Here is a 22504-nt window from a genome sequence, read left to right as displayed (position 1 = left end):
GTCTGAAGTCAGGGAGCCTTATTCCTCCAGCTCCTTTTTTCGTTCTCAAGATTGCTTTGGCTATTCGGGGTCTTTTGTGTTTCCATACAAATTGCGAAATTTTTTGTTCTAGTTCTGTGAAAAATGCCAGTGGTAGTTTGATAGGGATTGCATTGAATCTGTAGATTGCTTTGGGTAGTAGAGTCATTTTCACAATGTTGATTCTTCCCATCCAAGAACATGGTATATCTCTCCATCTATTTGTATCATCTTTAATTTCTTTCATCAGTGTCTTATAATTTTCTGCATACAGGTCTTTCGTATCCTTAGGTAGGTTTATTCCTAGATATTTTATTCTTTTTGTTGCAATGGTAAATGGGAGTGTTTTCTTGATTTCACTTTCAGATTTTTCATCATTAGTATATAGGAATGCCAGAGATTTCTGTGCATTAATTTTGTATCCTGCTACTTTACCAAATTCATTGATTAGCTCTAGTAGTTTTCTGGTAGCATCTTTAGGATTCTCTATGTATAGTATCATGTCATCTGCAAACAGTGACAGCTTTACTTCTTCTTTTCCGATTTGGATTCCTTTTATTTCCTTTTCTTCTCTGATTGCTGTGGCTAAAACTTCCAAAACTATGTTGAATAAGAGTGGTGAGAGTGGGCAACCTTGTCTTGTTCCTGATCTTAGTGGAAATGCTTTCAGTTTTTCACCATTGAGGATGATGTTTGCTGTGGGCTTGTCATATATGGCTTTTATTATGTTTAGGAAAGTTCCCTCTATGCCTACTTTCTGGAGGGTTTTTATCATAAATGGGTGTTGAATTTTGTCGAAAGCTTTCTCTGCATCTATTGAGATGATCATATGGTTTTTCTCCTTCAATTTGTTAATATAGTTTATCACATTGATAGATTTGCGTATATTGAAGAATCCTTGCATTCCTGGAATAAACCTCACTTGATCATGGTGTATGATCCTTTTAATGTGCTGTTGGATTCTGTTTGCTAGTATTTTGTTGAGGATTTTTGCATCTATGTTCATCAGTGATATTGGCCTGTAGTTTTCTTTCTTTGTGACATCCTTGTCTGGTTTTGGTATCAAGGTGATGGTGGCTTCGTAGAAGGAATTTGGGAGTGTTCCTCCCTCTGCTATATTTTGGAAGAGTTTGAGAAAGATAGGTGTTAGCTCTTCTCTAAACGTTTGATAGAATTCACCTGTGAAGCCATCTGGTCCTGGGCTTTTGTTTGTTGGAAGGTTTTTAATCACAGTTTCAATTTCAGTGCTTGTGATTGGTCTGTTCATATTTTCTATTTCTTCCTGATTCAGTCTTGGCAGGTTCTGCATTTCTAAGAATTTGTCCATTTCTTCCAGATTGTCCATTTTATTGGCATAGAGTTGCTTGTAGTAATCTCTCATGATTTTTTTTATTTCTGCAGTGTCAGTTGTTACTTCTCCTTTTTCATTTCTAATTCTATTGATTTGAATCTTCTCCCTTTTTTTCTTGATGAGTCTGGCTAGTGGTTTATCTATTTTGTTTATCTTCTCAAAGAACCAGCTTTTAGTTTTATTGATCTTTGCTATTGTTTCCTTCATTTCTTTTTCATTTATTTCTGATCTGATTTTTATGATTTCTTTCCTTCTGCTAGCTTTGGGGTTTTTTTGTTCTTCTTTCTCTAATTGCTTGAGGTGCAAGGTTAGGTTGTTTATTCGAGATGTTTCCTGCTTCTTAAGGTGGGCTTGTATTGCTATAAACTTCCCCCTTAGAACTGCTTTTGCTGCATCCCATAGGTTTTGGGTCGTTGTGTCTCCATTGTCATTTGTTTCTAGGTATTTTTTTATTTCCTCTTTGATTTCTTCAGTGATCACTTCATTATTAAGTAGTGTATTGTTTAGCCTCCATGTGTTTGTATTTTTTACAGATCTTTTCCTGTAATTGATATCTAGTCTCATGGCGTTGTGGTCGGAAAAGATACTTGATACAATTTCAGTTTTCTTAAATTTACCAAGGCTTGATTTGTGACCCAAGATATGATCTATCCTGGAGAATGTTCCATGAGCACTTGAGAAAAATGTGTATTCTGTTGTTTTTGGATGGAGTGTCCTATAAATATCAATTAAGTCCATCTTGTTTAATGTATCATTTAAAGCTTGTGTTTCCTTATTTATTTTCATTTTGGATGATCTGTCCATGGGTGAAAGTGGGGTGTTAAAGTCCCCTACTATGAATGTGTTACTGTTGATCTCCCCTTTTATGGTTGTTAGTATTTGCCTTATGTATTGAGGTGCTCCTATGTTGGGTGCATAAATATTTACAATTGTTATATCTTCTTCTTGGATCGATCCCTTGATCATTATGTAGTGTCCTTCTTTGTCCCTTTTAATAGTCCTTATTTTAAAGTCTATTTTGTCTGATATGAGAATTGCTACTCCAGCTTTCTTTTGGTTTCCATTTGCATGGAATATCTTTTTCCATCCCCTTACTTTCAGTCTGTATGTGTCTCTAGTTCTGAAGTGGGTCTCTTGTAGACAGCATATATAAGGGTCTTGTTTTTGTATCCATTCAGCCAATCTGTGTCTTTTGGTGGGAGCATTTAGTCCATTTACATTTAAGGTAATTATCGATATGTATGTTCCTATTTCCATTTTATATATTGTTTTGGGTTCGCTACTATAGGTCATTTCCTTCTCTTGTGTTTCGTGTCTAGAGAAGTTCCTTTAGCATTTGTTGTAAAGCTGGTTTGGTGGTGCTGAACTCTCTCAGCTTTTGCTTGTCTGTAAAGGTTTTAATTTCTCCATCAAATGTGAATGAGATCCTTGCTGGGTAGAGTAGTCTTGGTTTCAGGCTATTCTCCTTCATCACTTTCAGTATGTCCTGCCACTCCCTTCTGGCTTGTAGGGTTTCTGCTGAGAGATCCGCTGTTAACCTTATGGGGATTCCCTTGTGTGTTATTTGTTGTTTTTCCCTTGCTGCTTTTAATATGCTTTCTTTGTATTTAATTTTTGACAGTTTGATTAATATGTGTCTTGGCGTGTTTCTCCTTGTATTTATCCTGTATGGGACCCTCTGTGCTTCCTGGACTTGATTAACTATTTCCTTTCCCATATTAGGGAAGTTTTCAACTATAATCTCTTCAAATATTTTCTCAGTCCCTTTCTTTCTTTCTTCTTCTTCTGGAACCCCTATAATTCGAATGTTGGTGCGTTTCATGTTGTCCCAGAGGTCCCTGAGACTGTCCTCAGTTCTTTTCATTCTTTTTTCTTTATTCTGCTCTGCAGTAGTTATTTCCACTACTTTATCTTCCAGGTCACTTATCCGTTCTTCTGCCTCAGTTATTCTGCTATTGATCCTATCTAGAGTGATTTTAATTTCATTTATTGCATTGTTCATCGTTGCTTGTTTCATCTTTAGTTCTTGTAGGTCCTTGTTAACTGTTTCTTGCATTTTGTCCATTCTACTTCCAAGATTTCGGATCATCCTTACTATCATTATTCTGAATTCTTTTTCAGGTAGATTGCCTATTTCCTCTTCATTTGTTAGGTCTGGTGGGTTTTTATCTTGCTCCTTCATCTGCTGTGTGTTTTTCTGTCTTCTCATTTTGCTTATCTTACTGTGTTTGGGGTCTCCTTTTTGCAGGCTGCAGGTTCGTAGTTCCCGTTGTTTTTGATGTCTGTCTCCAGTGGCTAAGGTTGTTTCAGTGGGTTGTGTAGGCTTCCTGGTGGAGGGGACTAGTGCCTGTGTTGTGCTGGATGAGGCTGGATCTTGTCTCTCTAGTGGGCAGGTTCACGTCTGGTGGTGTGTTTTGGGGTGTCTGTGGCCTTATTATGATTTTAGGCAGCCTCTCTGCTAATGGGTGGGGTTGTGTTCCTGTTTTGCTAGTTGTTTGGCATAGGTTGTCCAGCACTGTGGCTTGCTGGTCGTTGAGTGAAGCTGGGTGCTGGTGTTAAGATGGAGGTCTCTGGGAGATTTCCTCTGTTTAATATTATGTGGAGCTGGGAGGTCTTTTGTTGACCAGTTACCTGAAGTTGGCTCTCCTACCTCAGAGGCAGAGCCCTGACTCCTGGCTGGAGCACCAAGAGCCTTTCATCCACACGGCTCAGAATAAAAGGGAGAAAAAGTAGAGAGAATTAGTAGAAGTATGAGGAAAGAAAGAAGGAAAGGAGGAAAGGAAGGAAGGAAGAAAGAAGCAAAGAAGGAAAGAAAGGAGGGAGGGAGGGAGGGAGGGAGGAAGGAAGGAAGGAGGGAAAGAAGGAAAAAAAGACAGAAAGAAAGATGATACAGTAAAAATAAAATAAAGTATAATATAGTTATTGAATTAAAAAATATTTAGGAAAAAAAAAAAGGGACGGATAGAACCTTAGGACAAATGTTGGAAGCAAAGCTATACAGAGAAAATCTTACACAGAAGCATACACATACACCTTCACAAAAAGAGGTAAAGGGGGAAAAATCATAAATCCTGCTCCCTGAGACCACCTCCTCAATTTGGGGTGATTCGTTGTCTAAAGGAGGGAGGGAAGGAAGGAAAGAAAGAAAGAACGAAGGTAAAGTATAATAAAGTTATTACAATTAAACTTAATTATTAAGAAAAAGAATTTTTAAAAAAAAGTCATGGACGGATAGAGCCCTAGGACAAATGGTGGAAGCTAGAGTATACAGACTAGATGTCACACAGGAGCATACACGTACACCTTCACAAAAAGAGGAAAAGGGAAAAAAATCATAGATCTCGCTCCTAAATTCCACCTCTTCAATTTGGGATCATTCCTTGTCTATTCAGGTATTCCACAGATGCAGGGTATATCAAGTTGATTGTGGAGCTTTAATCCGCTGCTTCTGTGGCTGCTGGGAGAGATTTCCCTTTCTCTTCTTTGTTTTCACAGCTCACAGGAGCTCAGCTTTGGATTTGGCCCTGCCTCTGCGTGTAGGTCGCTGGAGGGCGTCTGTTTTTTCGCTCAGACAGGACGGGGTTAAAGGAGCCGCTGATTCGGGGCCTCCGGCTCACTCAGGCCGGGGGTTGGGGGATGGGGGAAGGAGGGGCACTGCGTGCGGGGCCGGCCTGCGGCGGCAGAGGCAGCGTGACGTTGCGGCAGAGGCCGGCGTGACGTTGCACCAGCCTGAGGCCCGCCCTGCGCTGTCCCGGGGAAGTTGTCCCTGGATCCCGGGAACCTGGCAGTGGCGGGCTGCACAGGCTCCGCGGAAGAGGGGTGTGGAGAGTGACCTGTGCTCGCACACAGGCCCCTTGGTGGCGGCAGCAGCAGCCTTAGCGTCTCCCGCCCGTCTCTGGGGTCCGCGGTTTTAGCCGCGGCTCGCGCCCGTCTCTGGGGTTTGCGCTTTCAGCCGCGGCTTGCGCCCGTCTCGGGGGCTTGCGCCCTCAGCCGCGGCTCGCGCCCGTCTCTGGGGTTTGCGCTTTCAGCCGCGGCTCGCGCCCGTCTCGGGGGCTCGCGCCCTCAGCCGCGGCTCGCGCCCGTCTCTGGGGTTCGTGCTTTTAGCCGCGGCTCGCGCCCGTCTCTGGAGTTCCTTTAAGCAGCGCTCTTAGACCCCTCTCCTCGCGCACCAGGAGACAAAGAGGGAAGAAAAAGTCTCTTGCCTCTTCGGCCGGTGCAGGCTTTTCCCCGAACTCCCTCCTGGCTAGTCGTGGTGCACTAACCCCTTCAGGCTATGTTCAAGCCGCCAACCCCAGTCCTCTCCCTGAGCTCCGTCCAAAACCAAAACCCGAGCCTCAGCTCGCAGCCCCGCCCGCCCCGGCGGGTGAGCAGACAAGCCACTCGGGCTGGTGAGTGCCGGTCAGCACCGATCGTCTGTGCAGGAATCTCCCCGCTTTGCCCTCCGCACCCGTCGCTGTGCACTACTCCGCGGTCCCGAAACTCCCCCCTCTGCCTCCCGCAGTCTCCGCCCGCGGAGGGGCTTCCTAGTGTGTGGAAACTTTTCCTCCTTCACAGCTCCCTCCCACTGGTGCAGGTGCCGTCCTTATTCTTTTGTCTCTGTTTTTTCTTTTGCCCTACCCAGTTACGTGGGGAGTTTCTTGCCTTTTGGGAGGTCTGAGGTCTTCTGCCAGCCTTCAGTAGGAGTTCTATAGGAGTTGTTCCACGTGTGGATGTATTTCTGGTGTATCCGTGGGGAGGAAGGCGATCTCCGCGTCTTACTCTTCCGCCATCTTCAAGGTCCCCTTCCCATCTTCTTTTCTGTCCTCTTCCTGGGAATAATATCTTGTCCTCAGGAAGTACAAAACTTGTCAACAACTTGCCTACCCCAATTGCTCTGATCTCTGTGTTACTCTTTCTCCCTCTTCCTTCTCTTCTTCCTCTTAATCCTTTTCTCATTTTCCTAATTTTGATGCCAGTGTAATTTCTTTTACTCCACACTCCTAGACTTTCAGGTCAGTAGCTGTCAAAACTGATCATCAAAATCACACTTTCACAAATGATTGTTTGATGAGTCTCTCTAGAGGCTCAGTGAATTGGAACCTCCAGAGATGAAGTCCCAATATCTGTATAATTTTTAAAGTTTCTTACTGTTTTCTGATTTGGGGGTACTTAACCTTTAGATCCTCTATAATATTTTTGTGTCCATTCCCTTCTTTCCGTTGTGGGAGTCCCTCCTCCGCCACTGCCCCAGGCCTTCAGTATGTCTCACGTTGAGCACTGCAACAGTTACCTAACTGGAATCCCTGCCGCCAGCACTCTCTCCACCAATCTGTTTACTTCCCTGTGAGATTAAGGAAATTTCTGTTTTGATTGGGCCACACATCTTCTCAGAAATTTTAAATGTCTCTCCATTTCCTGTAAAATAATTCTGTACTGCTTAACCTGGTCCTCAAGATCCCTTCATGACCTCACGCTACAAATATTCTTCTCACTATTTACCTTCATGGACCTTTCGCGCCAATCAAAAGGGATATTTTACACGAATTTATGCATTTGCCTTTTTGCCTCTCTTTCCACTACCTTGAGTTCAAAGTCCACATGTTCAAATGTGGCTCATCTTTAAGTCCCAGTTGAAATGCCAGTGGCCTCTCTGATACCATCAATGGTAAGTAACTGCTGCTTTCCCTGAATTTTTGTATAACTTTATCCCTCTTTTCTAATATTGATCTTCTACCTTTTATTATAGTGGATATATATTTTATATATATATATATAATATTTAAAAGAAGACCCATACGTAATTCATCCTTTTACCTGTCACATTTTATCAAATACATTTTTGAATCTTAAATAAATATATATTTCTTGAATAATAAGCAATAGCCAAAGTTTATATAAAACTGTTCTAAGTATTCTGCATTTTAACCATTAAATCCTAACTGAATTCAGTATTCTGTATTTAGGAGGTACTAGTGTTATTCTCATTGTACAGATGAGGAAATTGTGCATCAGAGCAGTCAAGTAACTCACCAAGGTCACACAGCTAGTAAATGGCCCTCAAGTAATCTGGCTCCAGAGTCCATGCTCATAACCACTCTAGTATTCTGCCTTTTGATGAATAAATCCCACTCAGTCAACCTCAGCGCATACTTTTTATTTTTCATTTATTTATTTATATATTTATTTATTTTTGCGCGCGTTGGGTCCTTGTTGCTGCACGCAGGCTTTCTAGTTGCAGCAAGCGGGGGCTACTCTTCACTGTGGTACGCGGGCTTCTCATTGAGGTGGCTTCTCTTTGTTGCAGAGCAGGGGCCCTAGGCGCACGGGCTTCAGTAGTTGTGGCAGAGCTTAGTTGCTCAGCAGTATGTGGGATCTTCCGAGACCAGGGCTGGGACCCTTGTCCCCTGCATTGGCAGGCAGATTCTTAACCACTGGGCCACCAGTGAAGTCCCAGTGCGTGCTTTTTAAAAAAGTTTATTTGACTGACTGCCCATATTCAAAACAGATCTTTTTCTTTTAATTGAATTTAACAGAAGGAAATTAGAAAACTTAGTATAAATAACCTTCAGGAAAGCAAATGATGTGATTTATAATTAGGATACATCAACTTCAAGAAAGAAGTAGAAATTGGGTCGTAGGAAACACTAAAAGTATTGAAGAGCAATTTGAAGCTCTATTGTGCAGTTTTATAAAGACAGTATAAATCCATGTGGTTGTAAATTAACAAGTAATTGAAATGAACAATAGTTGATACTTACACTCATTTAATTTTATGGTTTCCAAGAAGTGTGGTGATCTCCCTCTCTCTATCATTTTCCCACTAATGCCAGAGTCTTTGCAAATAAACACTTAATCTATGGTTATAGTAAAGCTGCTTTGCCACCATGAAAAAAAATTGTTTTTTACAAATGTGGCTCACAAAATTTGTAACAGAATAAACTTCACCTGGTTTAAAAAAAAAAAAACAGGACAGAAACAAACAAATGAAAAATACAGCAGGATCTGTCTAACCTATTAAAGATGGAATTGAATAGTAAAAATGGCTCTATGTTGGGGGCTTGGGAAGCAAGGAAGGGAGGGAGGGAGGAAGAGGGGAAGGAAGGAAGGAAGGAAGGGAGGGAGGAAGGAGGAAGGGAAGGAGGAAGGAAGGAGTGGAAACATAATTTTGAGCCTGAGGCAAAAATAAGCTCTAGTATCTACCTTATATTTGCTACTAACATCTGACACTTGTGAAACAGTGTAACCATTAACAATTTTAATTCCACATGAAAGAGGAGAAAGAGTTGGAATTAAAATCTTACAGATTTTAAGGTCTACACATGACATTGACAAACAAATACAGAAAGAAAATTTTTAAGTTTATCATTGGGTCCAAATCACTTTGATAAAATTACTTTGATCATTAATATAGAAATATTGTCAATGTAGATGTTTTTTTGGACAGCCTCCTTCTCCCTAGATCATACACATGCCTTTCAATCTGGGGGATTACCTTTCTTTCTTAGCACAACGGTTTCTCTTTCTTTTCTCTGTAAGGGCTTGATCCAAGGTTGTTAGTAAGAATAAGCAATAAATATTAGTTCATTCCCATATGCATAGACCTTCCTGGCACAACTGTTACTGTGCCATTATTTAATGGTTAACAATAAGCTTTTATATAACACAGGTATTATACCACTTTATGGTCTGTTCTTGTATATTCCCGAAAACAGCTCTCTATATGGGTTTGGTACTAGTTTTCTGTATTTGCAGATGTAGTTATTTAACAACAGAGGGTAAGTAATATCCCCAAAGCTTTTGAGAAATACATAACATTATTTTTAAGACAAGACAATGCCCTGATAATCTGATACCAGAATATCTTTTGGGAGAAGAGATGCAATTAATCACGTTGACAGAGAGGAACCGAAAGATCTCATTCAATTAGACTTTTTAGGATAGTGACATGGCAAAGGAAATTAAAATCAAATTTTAAATTGGTGTTCCAGTTTTGTAATGTGAGGGCTACAGAGCCAAACTAAAGAAAGGAAATAATGCGTTGAGGTCAGCTGGCATTTATCCAGATTGAGGGTCTCTACCAGGAAACAGTTCTGGGAACTGACATACTTAACACACTGTAAAAATATTTTCTTGAACATATAGAGTTATTTTTAGTGTTAATTTTTCTGAGACATTGTGTCAGAATTGATTCAAGACTTCAGTGTTGAATTTGAGCCTATTAAATGGTAATGACTGCTCTGTGATGTACTATCAAACTATCTTTAAAACATAACTGGCCAGTCATGGCCAAGTACATAGCAACCTGATTCCCCAAATTATGGGACCATCTAGTAAGACTTAAAATATAGATATAGCAGGTTGAAAGATGCATTGTGTGTTTTCATTGTGTTACGAAAGCAGAGTGTGTTGGGAATTGCTCTTAGGTGCCTGAGCATGCCTGGAAATGACTGTTCTGAACTCCTTAATGGCTAATTAACTGGAAATGTACTTAGGAAGCTAAGTTAAGCCAGTCTTCGATTGTTGGTTGGCTGACTTCATGGTTGTTTTAGAACTCTGATCTTCTAAAAACGTTTGTCATAATGTGATTGTATGAAACATTTCTGAAGTGTGTAGAAAATTACTATGTTGGCTATGAAACCAAATGGTAATTCTCCTTCCCATAGTTTCAAGACATTTTTCCTCACAAGAAGAAAGCAGATCATTTCACCTTTTCCTTAAGAATCACAGAACTATCTGATCCCCATCAGTAGGATATTCTCTGGCAACTTTGAAGTACACGGTTCAAATGGTATTACTCTAATAGCAGTGCGTGCAAGGTCCGTGTGGGTAGTTCTCATCTAAGTTGATTATTCTCCTTGGATTCAAAATTATAGCCTGCAAATTGAAAATTATACATAGTTTTTGCAAGGCAAGACCATAATTCTAGGCTTTTGCCATTTTGTTTCAATCCCAATAAATCACCCTCAAAGTAGGCCTGACACTCAACTGTCTTTAGCATCCAGGAGAGCCTCAAGTCAGCCATTGACAAAGTACCGCTATTTAGGGTCCCAGCGGTCTTGAGACTCCTCTGAGAATTTGCTCACATTCCTCCTCTTTACCCCTGGAAAATATACTCTAGGCCAGTATTGACTCTCTGTTCTGCCTGCAGATCTAATCTGTCACCTGTACAGATCCCTCCAAATTAGGCTTGCCTCCTTCGTATAGCAGGAAGGGTCAGGGTAAATCCATGTCCGAACATGGTGGCTGTAGGCCTCCCATGATAGTTACATTTACTCTATCTACCTTGTGTCTGAGATATCCTACTAGCTACTTAAATTACCTTTGAGAGCAGAGTTTTACACATTGTGGGTCACAATACATTGGTGGGTCTCATTGCCAGCATTTTAAAGTGGAGTGGGATGAAACGGGATGGGATGGGAGGGGATGGGAGGGGATGGGAGAGAATAAAGTAGAATAGAATAGAGTAGAATAAAATAGAATAGAATAGAAAGTATCAAAGAGAGACAGAGGGGAATAGAGGATACGGAGAGGTCCATGTTAAATAGGTTGGTCAGGAAGTTTTCAGTGACAGTTTGGATGTGATGGAACTTAGAGTCTGCACATTGAAAGCAACCCTCCTCTCTATGTGATCGTCATATTACATCGGGATAAACATAAGTGTTCTAACACCAAATAAGTTTGGGAAATCCAGTTACAAAAAAGTTAAACATGTTTATTACATGATTTTTTGGCCTTTTAAAGATGCAAGAGAGGGCTATCTATAGCCATATGCTGTTTCTCTAACTTGACTAAAGTCATGATGGTGATGAGGGTGAGGATGATGGGATGAGGGTGAAGATGACAGGAGGTAAGGCTTTTTGAGCACGTGCTTTGTATCAGGCTCTGTGCTGACTGCTTTCTGTGCGTGGTTCTCTCCCCGTCCCCGCCATTTGGTGCAGTGTATGAGGAAAAATGAGTCATGGGGTAAATCCATTTGGAGGGTGGTACCTGTACTCAGAAGGAAGAGACCGTTTGAGAGGAAGGATAGCAAATTTAGCTTTGAATGAACTGAATTTGAGATGCTTTGAGGATCTCCAGACCTGGAGGTCTAGAACTCGGGAGAGATGGAGATGCATATTTGGATATTGTTGGCCTAAAATGCTCATTGAAAGAAGGTGACACTAGAGATGATGAGTTTGATAAGGATGGCTAAATAAAGTGAAGAGCCTGGCACATCATCCAGGTGACATACACACAGTCTAGCCTGCTGCAACAAACGTTTGCAGCTGTGTCTGGACACCAGAGCCACAGGACTCAGAGTGGGTTCCCTGTTGCCCAGATGGTTCTCAAGAGCTCTTTTGGGAACGTGTTGAAGTACTGAGGCAAGAAGGAAACTCTAAAACTAGAACCAAGTATGGGACTAGTGACCAAAGGTTAGGAATGCGAACTACCCAGATGAAGTATGGAGTGTTTCTTTGAACAATTTACAAATCCAGTCCATAAGTTTGTTGTTATCTGTTCCAGCCACAGTACCCTAATACTGATTTGGCAGTTCTGTGAAATATGTGCCTTGTTCTCTTCTACAACATTAGGTTTATTTGCTGAGAATACCGTTGGGTGACTATACATTGTGTATTAACCCTTGTTAAGAAAGCTCAAGAGCACATTTAATATTTTCTCACCAGGAAATGGATCAGATCAATGAAACTTCTTGACCTTCAAGTACCTGCTCATTTCAGAATAAAGGCCCATATTTTAGAAATAAGACCTTTTGATGCCTTTTTTTGATTACCTTTTTTTTCTAATTTAAAAATAATGCATGATTATTGTTGGAAATAGACCCATAAATATCTTAGATCCACATTATTTCACAGTTGTGTTCCTTGTTTTACGTTGATGAGTTTGTTTTAGTAGCACATCCAAATTGTTAGAATCAGAAGGTCAGTGAGGTAAAATTAAAACAAGTACTTTAGAAGATTGTAAACACAGAATAAATTTCAGCTTCATGTAAATGAGGTGTGATTTCCATAATAAAGCCATTATTGTTGTCACTGGTGCATAGCAATAAAGCCAAGACTGCAATTACAAAGAAAAGACATAATATAGAACCATACTTCCTTTACAAATGGCAATTCATTGAAATCATATTTTCCACTAAAAAGTAAAGAGATCTAATGTATTCTCAATGGAATCTACTGACTCCCATAAGTAGACTTTACTAATGATAGTAGTACTAAATAACAAATCCACTTATCGGGTTTTTGTTGTTTTTTTTTTTTTTGATACTTTCCACAAGTAATTTCTTTCACTAAAACCTTTTCAGATTACTTTGTTTATCACATGAGTGACTCTTGCTAATGTAAGTATTTTAAGTACTTTGAGGATTGATTGTTTTCTCCCTCATTGTGGAACTTCATCTTGACACAAGCCTGTCTTTTTTAGCATGTAGTAAAATATGCATAACATAAAATTTACCATTTTAACTATTTTTAAGTGTACAATTCAGTGGCAGGAAATGCATTCACAGTGTTGTGCAACCATCACCACCATCTATTTTCAGAACTTTTTCATCATCCCAAACATAAACTCTGTACCCATTAAGCAATAACTCCCTCTTTTCCCCCTCCCAGCTCCTGGTAACCTCTATTCTACTTAATGCCTCTGAATTTGCCTATTCTAGGCACCTCATGTAAGTGGAATAATACAATATTCGTCCTTTTGTGTCTGGCTTATTTTACTTAACATAATGTTTTCAAGGTTTATCCACGTTGTAGCATATGTCAGAGTTTCATTCCTTTTTAAGGCTGAGCAATATTCCATTGTATGTGTACATTGTATTTTGTTTATCCTTTCATCTGTTGAGGGACATTTTGGGTTGTTTCCACCTTTGGGATACTGTGAATGATGCTGCCACGAACATTGATGTACAAGTCTCCGAGTCCCTGGTTTTAATTATTTTGAGCATATACCTAGAAGTGAAATTTCTAGATTATGTGGTAATTCTATGTTTAACTTTTTGAGGTACCACCAAACCGTTTTCCACAGGAGCCGCACCATTTTACATTCTTACCAGCAAGGCACAAGGGTTCCAATTTCAGCACATCTTTGCCAACATTTGTAACTTTCTCGTTTTTTGACAATAGCTATCCTAGTAGGTACAAATAATATCTCATTGTGGGTTTGATTTGCATTTCCCTAGTGACTAGTGATGTTGGTCATCTTTGCCTGTGCTCAATGGCCATTTGTATATCTTCTTGGGAGAGAAATGTCTGTTCAAGTCCATTGCCCATTTTTGAATTGGGTTGTTTGTTTTTTGTTGACTTCGAGGGGTTCCTTGTATATTCTGGATAGCACAGTCTTTATATAGATACCCTTATTCCATGGGTCCAATACTGTGTTTTTAGGGTTCCCTTTTATCAGGAACATCGAAGTGATTCTGTTTTCTATTAACTAATTCACTCCTAAACATATATTTCTAACATTACCTATTATAAATGCCTGCTTCAGTAAGCAGTGACTTATATAGCCAACAGAAAAGTTACTAGTGTTTCACCAAACGTGAAGTATCAGATTAGGAAATATGTAACTAAATGATTTTCATTAAAAGAACATTAATTTTCAATTTGCCAAGTGGAATTCATAGTAGCTTTTAAACAACAACATGCTCCTCCCCACTTTCATCACCATCACCCACTCTCACACCCCTTCTCCCTTTGGTCATTGTTACTCTAGGCCCCAGAGGTGAAAGGTACCTCCTTTAGGCTAACCATAAAGCTGGTGAGGCATACATTTTAGGGCCTGTTACTCGCATGGACCTCTTCCAAAATCTTCTACCTAATTATGCTTTTGAAATTTTTATTTTTTAAAGAAGCCTTTCCAAATTTTATGAAAGTTCAGGCCCACAAAATCCAGATGTACCTCTGGATATGTTTCTTCCATCTGAAATCATGTCTTAGTTATTGTTGCACTGCTGGAAAAGCAGCCTGGGGTCTGTTGTGCAGTATACCGAGTTATTTATGACTGGCTTTCTTTCCTTGCAGTTTCTGATCTGGGTTGCCAAACTACCACACTTTTCTGCAGAGTTCCAGAAAAACATGAGCCCTGGGTGTTCCTAGTCAGCCCTGGTATGCTCTTTTGGCTTCCGCATGGAGCTTTGTCAGCAGCACAGCACTTGTCTGGCTCTAGGCACTCACAGGAACATGCAGGCCAAATTTTGAAAATTTGGTTCCTAGCTGTTCATGCAAAATATGCATGTCCTTTTACACTGTACACAGAGCCATAAATAGAATTTTGTCCTTGCACGGTGAGTGCAAAGGATGCAGTTGCCAGACTAATACCTAATCTCTGAAAACTTTCATGAGCATAGCTTAGGCAATTTCCTAAGTATTAAGGTATCTTGTCAGAAGTAAAAAAGAGCCTTCTGGCCCTTTATCAAATTGTATGATTTCATTAAACAAAAATGATGTTTTTTAAAAAAAATTAAATAAATCTTAATATATTCACTCCTGTCCTGTGATAAGGCATCGAAGACACAGGAACTATTCATCTGCATAAACTGTGTCTTATATTATTCTTATTTTCTCTGTGCAGTTGTAATAACTTAGACAATTGACATTTTTCTAAAAAGGGGATATCTGATAAGATATCAGTATGGTGTCCTTCGAAAGGCTTTTTTCTTCTCAAAAAAAAAAAAAATGCTCAGGTTCCCTCTTCCTTTCTTTCTTTCCTTTCTTTTCCCTTCCAGAACAATTCCATCTTAAAGCCATTAGTTTGACAGAGCCAGGTATGCATCCAGTGGAAGGTGTCAAGCATGGAGTGTCACAAGCCAATCATTGTGAGGGGGCATCCCTGTGAAGGGTGGAGTATATTCACGAGACTCCTAAGAACCTGAGTGCATTTGGGAGGCCATCTGTGCAAGGCAGGGACAACAGCAATGGGAGACTGGTTACAATCAAATAGAGTTGATCAAATAGGTAAATATTTTAAGAATAATGAGAAATACATTTCTTGCCAACAGAGAAGGAAGTTACAAATACAGAAAGAGAGACAATTCCAATTAACCTTGTGGCATTGGATTGGAATTGGAAATATTGGTATACACTAATGATTTTCATTGTACAGAGATAGATATAGAAATCTAGATGGAAATGAGTGTGTGTGCAGATGTATGCAGACAGGTATTCCCCAGCTCTGTCTACTGAGAGGATGTAGGAGCAGCAGCGCCCCAATAGCAATGACCATACCCAGCCCCAGATCTTGGTTTCTGAACACCATTCTACCCTAAAGGAAGCCAGCACTGGGGCAGGGAAAGTACAAGATGAGCTTGAAACATCTTGTTGGGCCAAAACAGAATGATGAGGACATAACAGAAGTCGCAGAAACCATCTTGAAGGGGTTCCCACTAATCAGACTTAGGACAATTTGAGCATCAAAATAAATGGTAGTAATAGATGATAACCCATTACGTTGAGAATATATGAGTCCCTATTATAAAAATAAGTAAACACATAAATCAGATATTTGATAAGTGAAAGGATGGATATTTACCTAGTTTCAAAGTAATGTCATGCAAGATACATACTAATTACAAAGGGAAAAAGACTAACTTTACGATGGAGAATTCATGCAGCCACTACCTTAATCAAATGACCAAAATGAGCCTCCTAGATAATGGGACAAATAGAAATCTTGTGCCATCCAATAGAATGTTATGAAAAGAACCCAGGGTCACTTCTGTGATTTCTGGCAAAGCTTGTAATCTAAATCATAGGAAAATATCAAACTCAAATTTAAGGGCACTCTACAAGACAAACTGGCTGGTAATCTTCAAACATGCCAGAGTCACAAAAGCCAATGACACTCAAAGGAGCCATTTTATTTTTATTTATTTATTTTTTAAACATTTTTATTGGAGTATAATTGCTTTACAATGGTGTGTTAATTTCTGCTATATAACAAAGTGAATCAGTTATACATGTACATATATCCCCATATCTCTTCCCTCTTGTATCTCCCTCCCTCCCACCCTTGGGTCACAAAGCACCAAGCTGATCTCCCTGTGCTATGCGACTGCTTCCCACTACCTATCTATTTTACATTTGGTAGTGTATATATGTCCATATATACACTACCACTCTCTCACTTTGTCCCAGCTTACCCTTCCCCCTCCCCGTGTCCTTGAGGACATTCTCTAGTAGGTCTGCATCTTTATTCCTGTCTTGCCCCTAGGTTCTTCATGACCTTTTTTTTTTTTAATTCCATATATATGTGTTAGCATATGGTATTTGTTTTTCTCTTTCTGACTTACTTCACTCTGTATGACAGACTCTAGGTCCATCCACCTCACTACAAATAACAAAATTTCGTTTCTTTTTATGGCTGAGTAATATTCCATTGTATATATGTGCCACATCTTCTTTATCCATTCATCTGCCGATGGACACTTAGGTTGCTTCCAAGTCCTGGCTATTGTAAATAGAGCTGCAGTGAACATTGTGGTACATGACTCTTTTTGAATTGTGGTTTTCTCAGGGTATATGCCCAGTAGTGGGATTGCTGGGTTGTATGGTAGTTTTATTTTTAGTTTTTTAAGGAACCTCCGTACTGTTAAAGGAGCCATTTCAGATTAAAGAAGACTACAGAAATGTCAACTGGATTCTTCTGCTACAAAGGAAATTACTGGAATAATTGACTGATCTTGAGTGGGATCTGAGGATAGTCGTAACATATCAGTGTTAATTTTCTCATTTGATGGTTGTATTGTGTTAATGTAGGAGAATGTCTTTGTAGAAAATGTACATTACAATGTTCAGAGGGTGATGGGGGATCAGGTTGGCAACTTTCAAATGGTTCAGGGAAAAACAAAACTTTCTTGTCATACTGTACTTGCAACCCTTCTATAAGTTTGAGATTGTTTCAAAATAAAAAATTTTAATTTGCTAAAATTGTAAATAACTGTTTAGATTTCCACAATGTATGTAGATTTTAGGCATTAATTGATGATGTTGAGTATATATGGACTTTGAGGTCTGTCATGAGCGTTGTCAGTGATGTGTGGTCCTTCCTGATGTCTTTCAGTAGCTTGAAAATGTGTTTATGTGCAGCTGCTAAGATCTGATTCAGTTTCCAAATATTCTATAGCTTGCCATTTAAATATTAATAACCCTTCTTTAAGATTGTTATACTAAATCCCAAATATCAAAAATAAGTAGAAAGGGTAATGAAGTCCTTTGGCCCTGAAGAAATCTGTTCTGGAAACTATTAAAACAACTTGCACAATAAAATGATGGGTAGAATAAGCTTAGTGTTGTCAGTAGTGAATCCTTCACTTCATCTTTGCTCTTAACCATAGCTGTGACGTTTGGTGTCCACTCAGAAAAAGAGATAAATATGTATTTTTCCATTACATACAAACAAGTTATATCACTTAAGTTTTAAAATGTCAGACTGGACTACAGTAATTTTGAGAGCACACTGCTGCCTACCATTTTCTGGTAGAGAGCTCTTTTAAGGAGATTTATATACCCGGTCTTCCCTGGGATTGAAATGTGATTGCATCTCCCCAGTTGTTGGTGGCACTTCCTGAACAGTCCAGCAGGTGGTAGTCTAGGAGAGGAGCAGTTCTCATCCTTCTTCAGTCCCCTGCCTACCAGCAAAACAGAAGGAAGGTGGACTCAGCAACGTTACCGTTGCCTTCTCTTCTCTGTTGTAAGACTGGTATTTCCAAGGTTGTTCTTTCAAAATGAGTGCTTAGACATAGAGAGTATCTCCAGAAAGTAGCTAAAAATAATTTTGTGTATATGTATGATTATGCAGTATTCTGAAGTTCAAAATTTTTTTTTCTTTTCTTTTTATTTTATGGTGTCTAGAAATTCCACTGGTTTTATATCTCTTTGCCCTGATTTCAATGACATGGCTTTGGGGAGGCCTGCACATGGCTTACAGACACTTCTGGATGCTGGTCCTCTTTGTCATTTTCAACAGTCTGCAGGTAAGCCTTACAGTTTGGTTACCGCACACATAAACACGAGGCAGGGAGTTTCAACGTAAAGAAATCAAGTGTCCACATGTAGGTGAATTCGTATGCCCAAAAACATCACACAGAGTTTTAGAATAAAATGACAAAGATTATGTTAAAATTTTTTAACACCTGAAATATGGCTGGACCCTCTAACTGCTGGTTATACAAATAGGGAAGACATAAAATATTTACCCTCCTTCATTTTGACAACACCTAAAGTAACTACAAAAACATGTTTCTTTTTCAATAGGATTGATGTTTATAAACTTCACAGATGGCAGCCATCTAGGGCATATGCACATATTTGGAGTGGTCTGTGTCTAGAAATTAGATGAACTGAGAGTAAAATAACAGTGATGGTCAAGCAATTCCCTCTTGAGTCTGGTGCTTGGTGTTTTGGTTCACTGAAAACTGATTGACATCCTCCAAGTCTGGCAATGCCTAGCTTAAATTAGCTTTGTGAGAATGTTTGGATAGCGTAACCAGGAATTATATAACTGTAACAAAAGTTAAAGCTGACTTTTTTAGTGCTCTCGTTAAATGGAAAAAAAGTTGTACCCTGAAATTAGCAAACTGAACAAATGAACACATTTTTTCTTATTTTTCAAAGTGAAAAGATGTGTCCTAGACTAAAACAATTTTTTGAATTTGCCAAGGATATCTGTAAACAGCCCTTGTTTGGACCACCATCTTACAAGAAACCTCTGTAGGAAAAATATTAGGATTATAGCATAAAACTGAAACATGACTCAAAACATATTTAGGTTTGCTTTTTAGGAGACAGATTCATTAGTGAGATCATATCTAACAGCATGGTACCTAATCAAAACATAATATCGATTTAGAGAGGGAAAAATACAAAGTGGCTTAAACATTTGGAATCAAGTTGATACAAGTTGATATATAGACACCTCCCAATAGAGTTATAATTGAGTACCAGCTACTAGCACAGTGTGCCAGTGCTGCCATTACTAGGGTGAAGATGACAGCACTGCTTCTCTAGGATCTGATGATTCAGGGAGTAAGCAAACAATTAGCTGTAAGGGTATACTCTGGCAGGTGCCATGTAAACAAAGTGTTATGAGAGCAGAGTAGAGGACTTGTTTACTCCTGCCTGTGCTAGTGTTTGAGCTGAACACCAAAGGTGAGCCACTCAGGTCAGAGGCCCTGTCTTGGTCACCTTTGAATACCTAGGCCTAGCAGAACTAACACCAAAGTCCACATTGACAGCCTATAGATGTGTTTTATTTGGTGGACACACAATGGTACACAGAACAGGGTTTTAGATTTTTTTAATATACAGAGTGAAGTAAGTCAGAAAGAGAAAAACAAATACTGTATGCTAACGCATATATATGGAATTTAAAAAAGTGGTACTGATGAACCCAGTGGCAGGGCAGGTGTAGAGAACAGACACGAGAGCACCGGGGATGGGGGGAAGGGGAAGCTGAGATGAAGTGAGAGAGTAGCACTGACATATATATACTACCAAATGTGAAATAGATAGCCAGTGGGAAGCTGCTGCATAGCACAGGGAGATCAGCTCGGTGCTTTGTGACCACCTAGAGGGGTGGGAGGGATGCTCAAGGGAGAGGAGATATGGGGACTTATATATATGTATAGCTGATTCACTTTGTTATACAGCAGAAACTAACACACCATTGTAAAGCATTTATATTCCAATGAAGATGTGAAAAGTAAATATATATTTGCTCAATTTTTAAATTGAGAAATTTCACATGAAAACCTGAATGTCTGGCTTTCCTCTAATGGCAGTATTTGCATGGCAGCAATTTTCAAGTCTTGAGTAGATGCTGCCCTCTTTAGATGGGGCACGTTACCTCATTATACTCGATATATTCAATTTGTTCATTTTACCTGCCCCTGAGTTTGTGTCATATTTAATGTTTATTAAATAAGTGATGAGTAGATAGTTAGAGATGGGTATTTCAGGCAGAGAATACAGTGTTAGCCTAGGCTGCAAAAAAGAAATGTGATTAATCTTGCCTACGTTTACCAAAGGTTTGGGGGAGGAAGAAAGGTTTTGCAGTTAGTGGTGGGAGAGGAGACAGAAGGCTAGGTTGGCTTAATCACCATGTTACCATGCTCAGAATAGGATGTTAAACTTCAGCCTTTAGGTAAAGGGAAGCCATAAAAGTTGGGTGTTTTGTTTGTTTTATTCTGATTAGTTTTTAAAATTTTGTTAGGGTTTTTTTTTTTTTTTAATTTTTAAATTTTGAATGGGAATGACATGCTTATACCTGCTTTTTAGAAGGATAACTGGTAATGTTTAGGATGGTATTGAAAAGAAGAGCAGCTCCAGGCAGGAAGGCTGTTATATACCAGCCTAGAGATAGGTATAGAGATAGGTGACAGGTTTGAGAATATTCTAGAGATAAATATTGACGAAATTTGGTTAGCCAATTAAATGTAGGAATGCAGGGGGCAAGAGAACAACGTCACCTAGAGATGCTGGCTACGATGAATGGCTGGGCACTGACTCCTTTGATCAACATGGAGATTACAACAAGAGAGGGTCCTAGGGAACATGCAGCAAAGTTGGTGAGTTGGTGAGATTTGGGAGACATTGGTAAAGTTAACCAATGTTTTAGCAGGAAGGCTAGTGAAAGAGATTGTTAGTGAAATAGAATCAAGATATAGTAGTTTGGAGTTTCTGGTAGAAAAGAAGGCTTCAAAAGAAAACACCTAACTCTGTCAAGTGTAGCAGAGAAGTTAAATAGAATGAGAACAGAAGGGCATTGTGGTCTAGTGCACTGGTCCCCGCACTGTAGTATCATCAGAATCTCGTGAAGGGCTTGCTAAAACACAGATTGTAGGTCCCACACCCAGAGCTTCTGATACAGTAGATCAGAGTGGGACCTGAGAATTTGCATTTCTAACAAGTTCCAGGAGATGCTGATACAGCTGCTCTAGAGACCACAGCTTGAGAACTATTGGTTAAAGTGTGTGTGATCATAACTCCACCAGCCTACTATCTGGTTGACTTCAGCTGAGTCACAGATGTTTACCCAGTTCTACTTTCTTCATCTGTGAAACGGGAATAAATACCATTTAGGATTACAGTGTGATTTAATTAAATGGCATAATGAACATAAAGCAATTGTACAGTAACTCACACTTAAAGAGCAGTTTTTTTTGTTTGTTTGTTTTATTCAAGAAGTTTAATGGAGAAAGCAATAATAGCTTAGGAAGGAAGATTGGTTGGTTCAAAGGAAACTTGGGGGTTTGGTTTTCTTTCCTTGTGAAAAGAACCAACAGAGAAGAAAAAACTGACAACTGGAGGAAAGGCTCATTGCCTTGGCAAGATCATGGACAGGGCAGGAAAACAGAAGAAACAGATGGCCTGTCTGAGGGAGGAGTTAGACATGTTTCTTTCACTGAGGCTCAGGAAAGAAGGAAGGATAGGAGTACACGAAAAACTCTTCTGGAGCTGAAAGTCTGGAAAGTTGCGGTTTGTATGTAATGCTCTCTCTTATCTCTGAAAGGCAAAAAGCAAGGACATTTGTTGAGAGGAATGGATTAAAAGCTTGTGGTAAAAATAGTAAAAGGTAAGGAGCAGTTTCTAAGCAGAAAGTAAATAATAAATTACGGTGGGTTGGAAGATGGTAAAGAAATGACTGCTTAGAGAGAAATTGGTGGGATTCGGGTTGGACACCTAAAATCTGTAATTGTAATTCAGCAGTAATTAAATAAATTAAGCCTTACGATTGAAATGGTAGCCATTGTAACCTATCAAACCACACACAAGAGAAAGGTTTATTGAGCTCTTATGGAGGTTAGAGGTTTGGTAATAAAGGAGGATTGTTGAGGATTAAACTATGTTTCACAGGAAGATAAAAAAGGAATTGTTATGATCTCTTTCTTTGAGGAACTGAAAACAAGCTAAGTATAAGTAAAAACTAAAAATATTTCAAACTCATGTTTAATGAGCTTAATTCCATCTATGCGGCACCATTGAAGCAATGACTTTTTGTATCACTGTTGCCTGGTACATTCCTAGCACCAGTGCTCAGTGAGTCAGTCCTAAAAGGAATGTCTGTTAAGAAACACTTGGAAAATATGGTTTCTCTAGGGTTTATTAAAGTTCATTTAATTTATAAACTACTTCACGTCTTCAACTTGGGCATTTCCATGAT

At 39.4% G+C, this 22504-nt stretch overlaps 1 protein-coding gene across 1 annotated transcript in view; it reads left to right on the top strand.

The window, feature by feature from the left end:
• ADGRV1 (adhesion G protein-coupled receptor V1) overlaps positions 1–22504 on the top strand; it is a 533314-nt gene that overhangs the window by 455390 nt on the left and 55420 nt on the right. The window contains exon 86 of the mRNA XM_032627062.1: positions 18196–18317. Coding sequence (XP_032482953.1) covers positions 18196–18317 — 122 coding nt within the window. The remainder of the gene's footprint in view (positions 1–18195; positions 18318–22504) is intronic.

The sequence above is a fragment of the Phocoena sinus genome, chromosome 3 (genome assembly GCF_008692025.1).
Source record: "Phocoena sinus isolate mPhoSin1 chromosome 3, mPhoSin1.pri, whole genome shotgun sequence".
NCBI classification, from domain to species: Eukaryota; Metazoa; Chordata; class Mammalia; order Artiodactyla; family Phocoenidae; genus Phocoena; species Phocoena sinus.
This window is presented reverse-complemented; position numbering and strand designations above follow the sequence as displayed.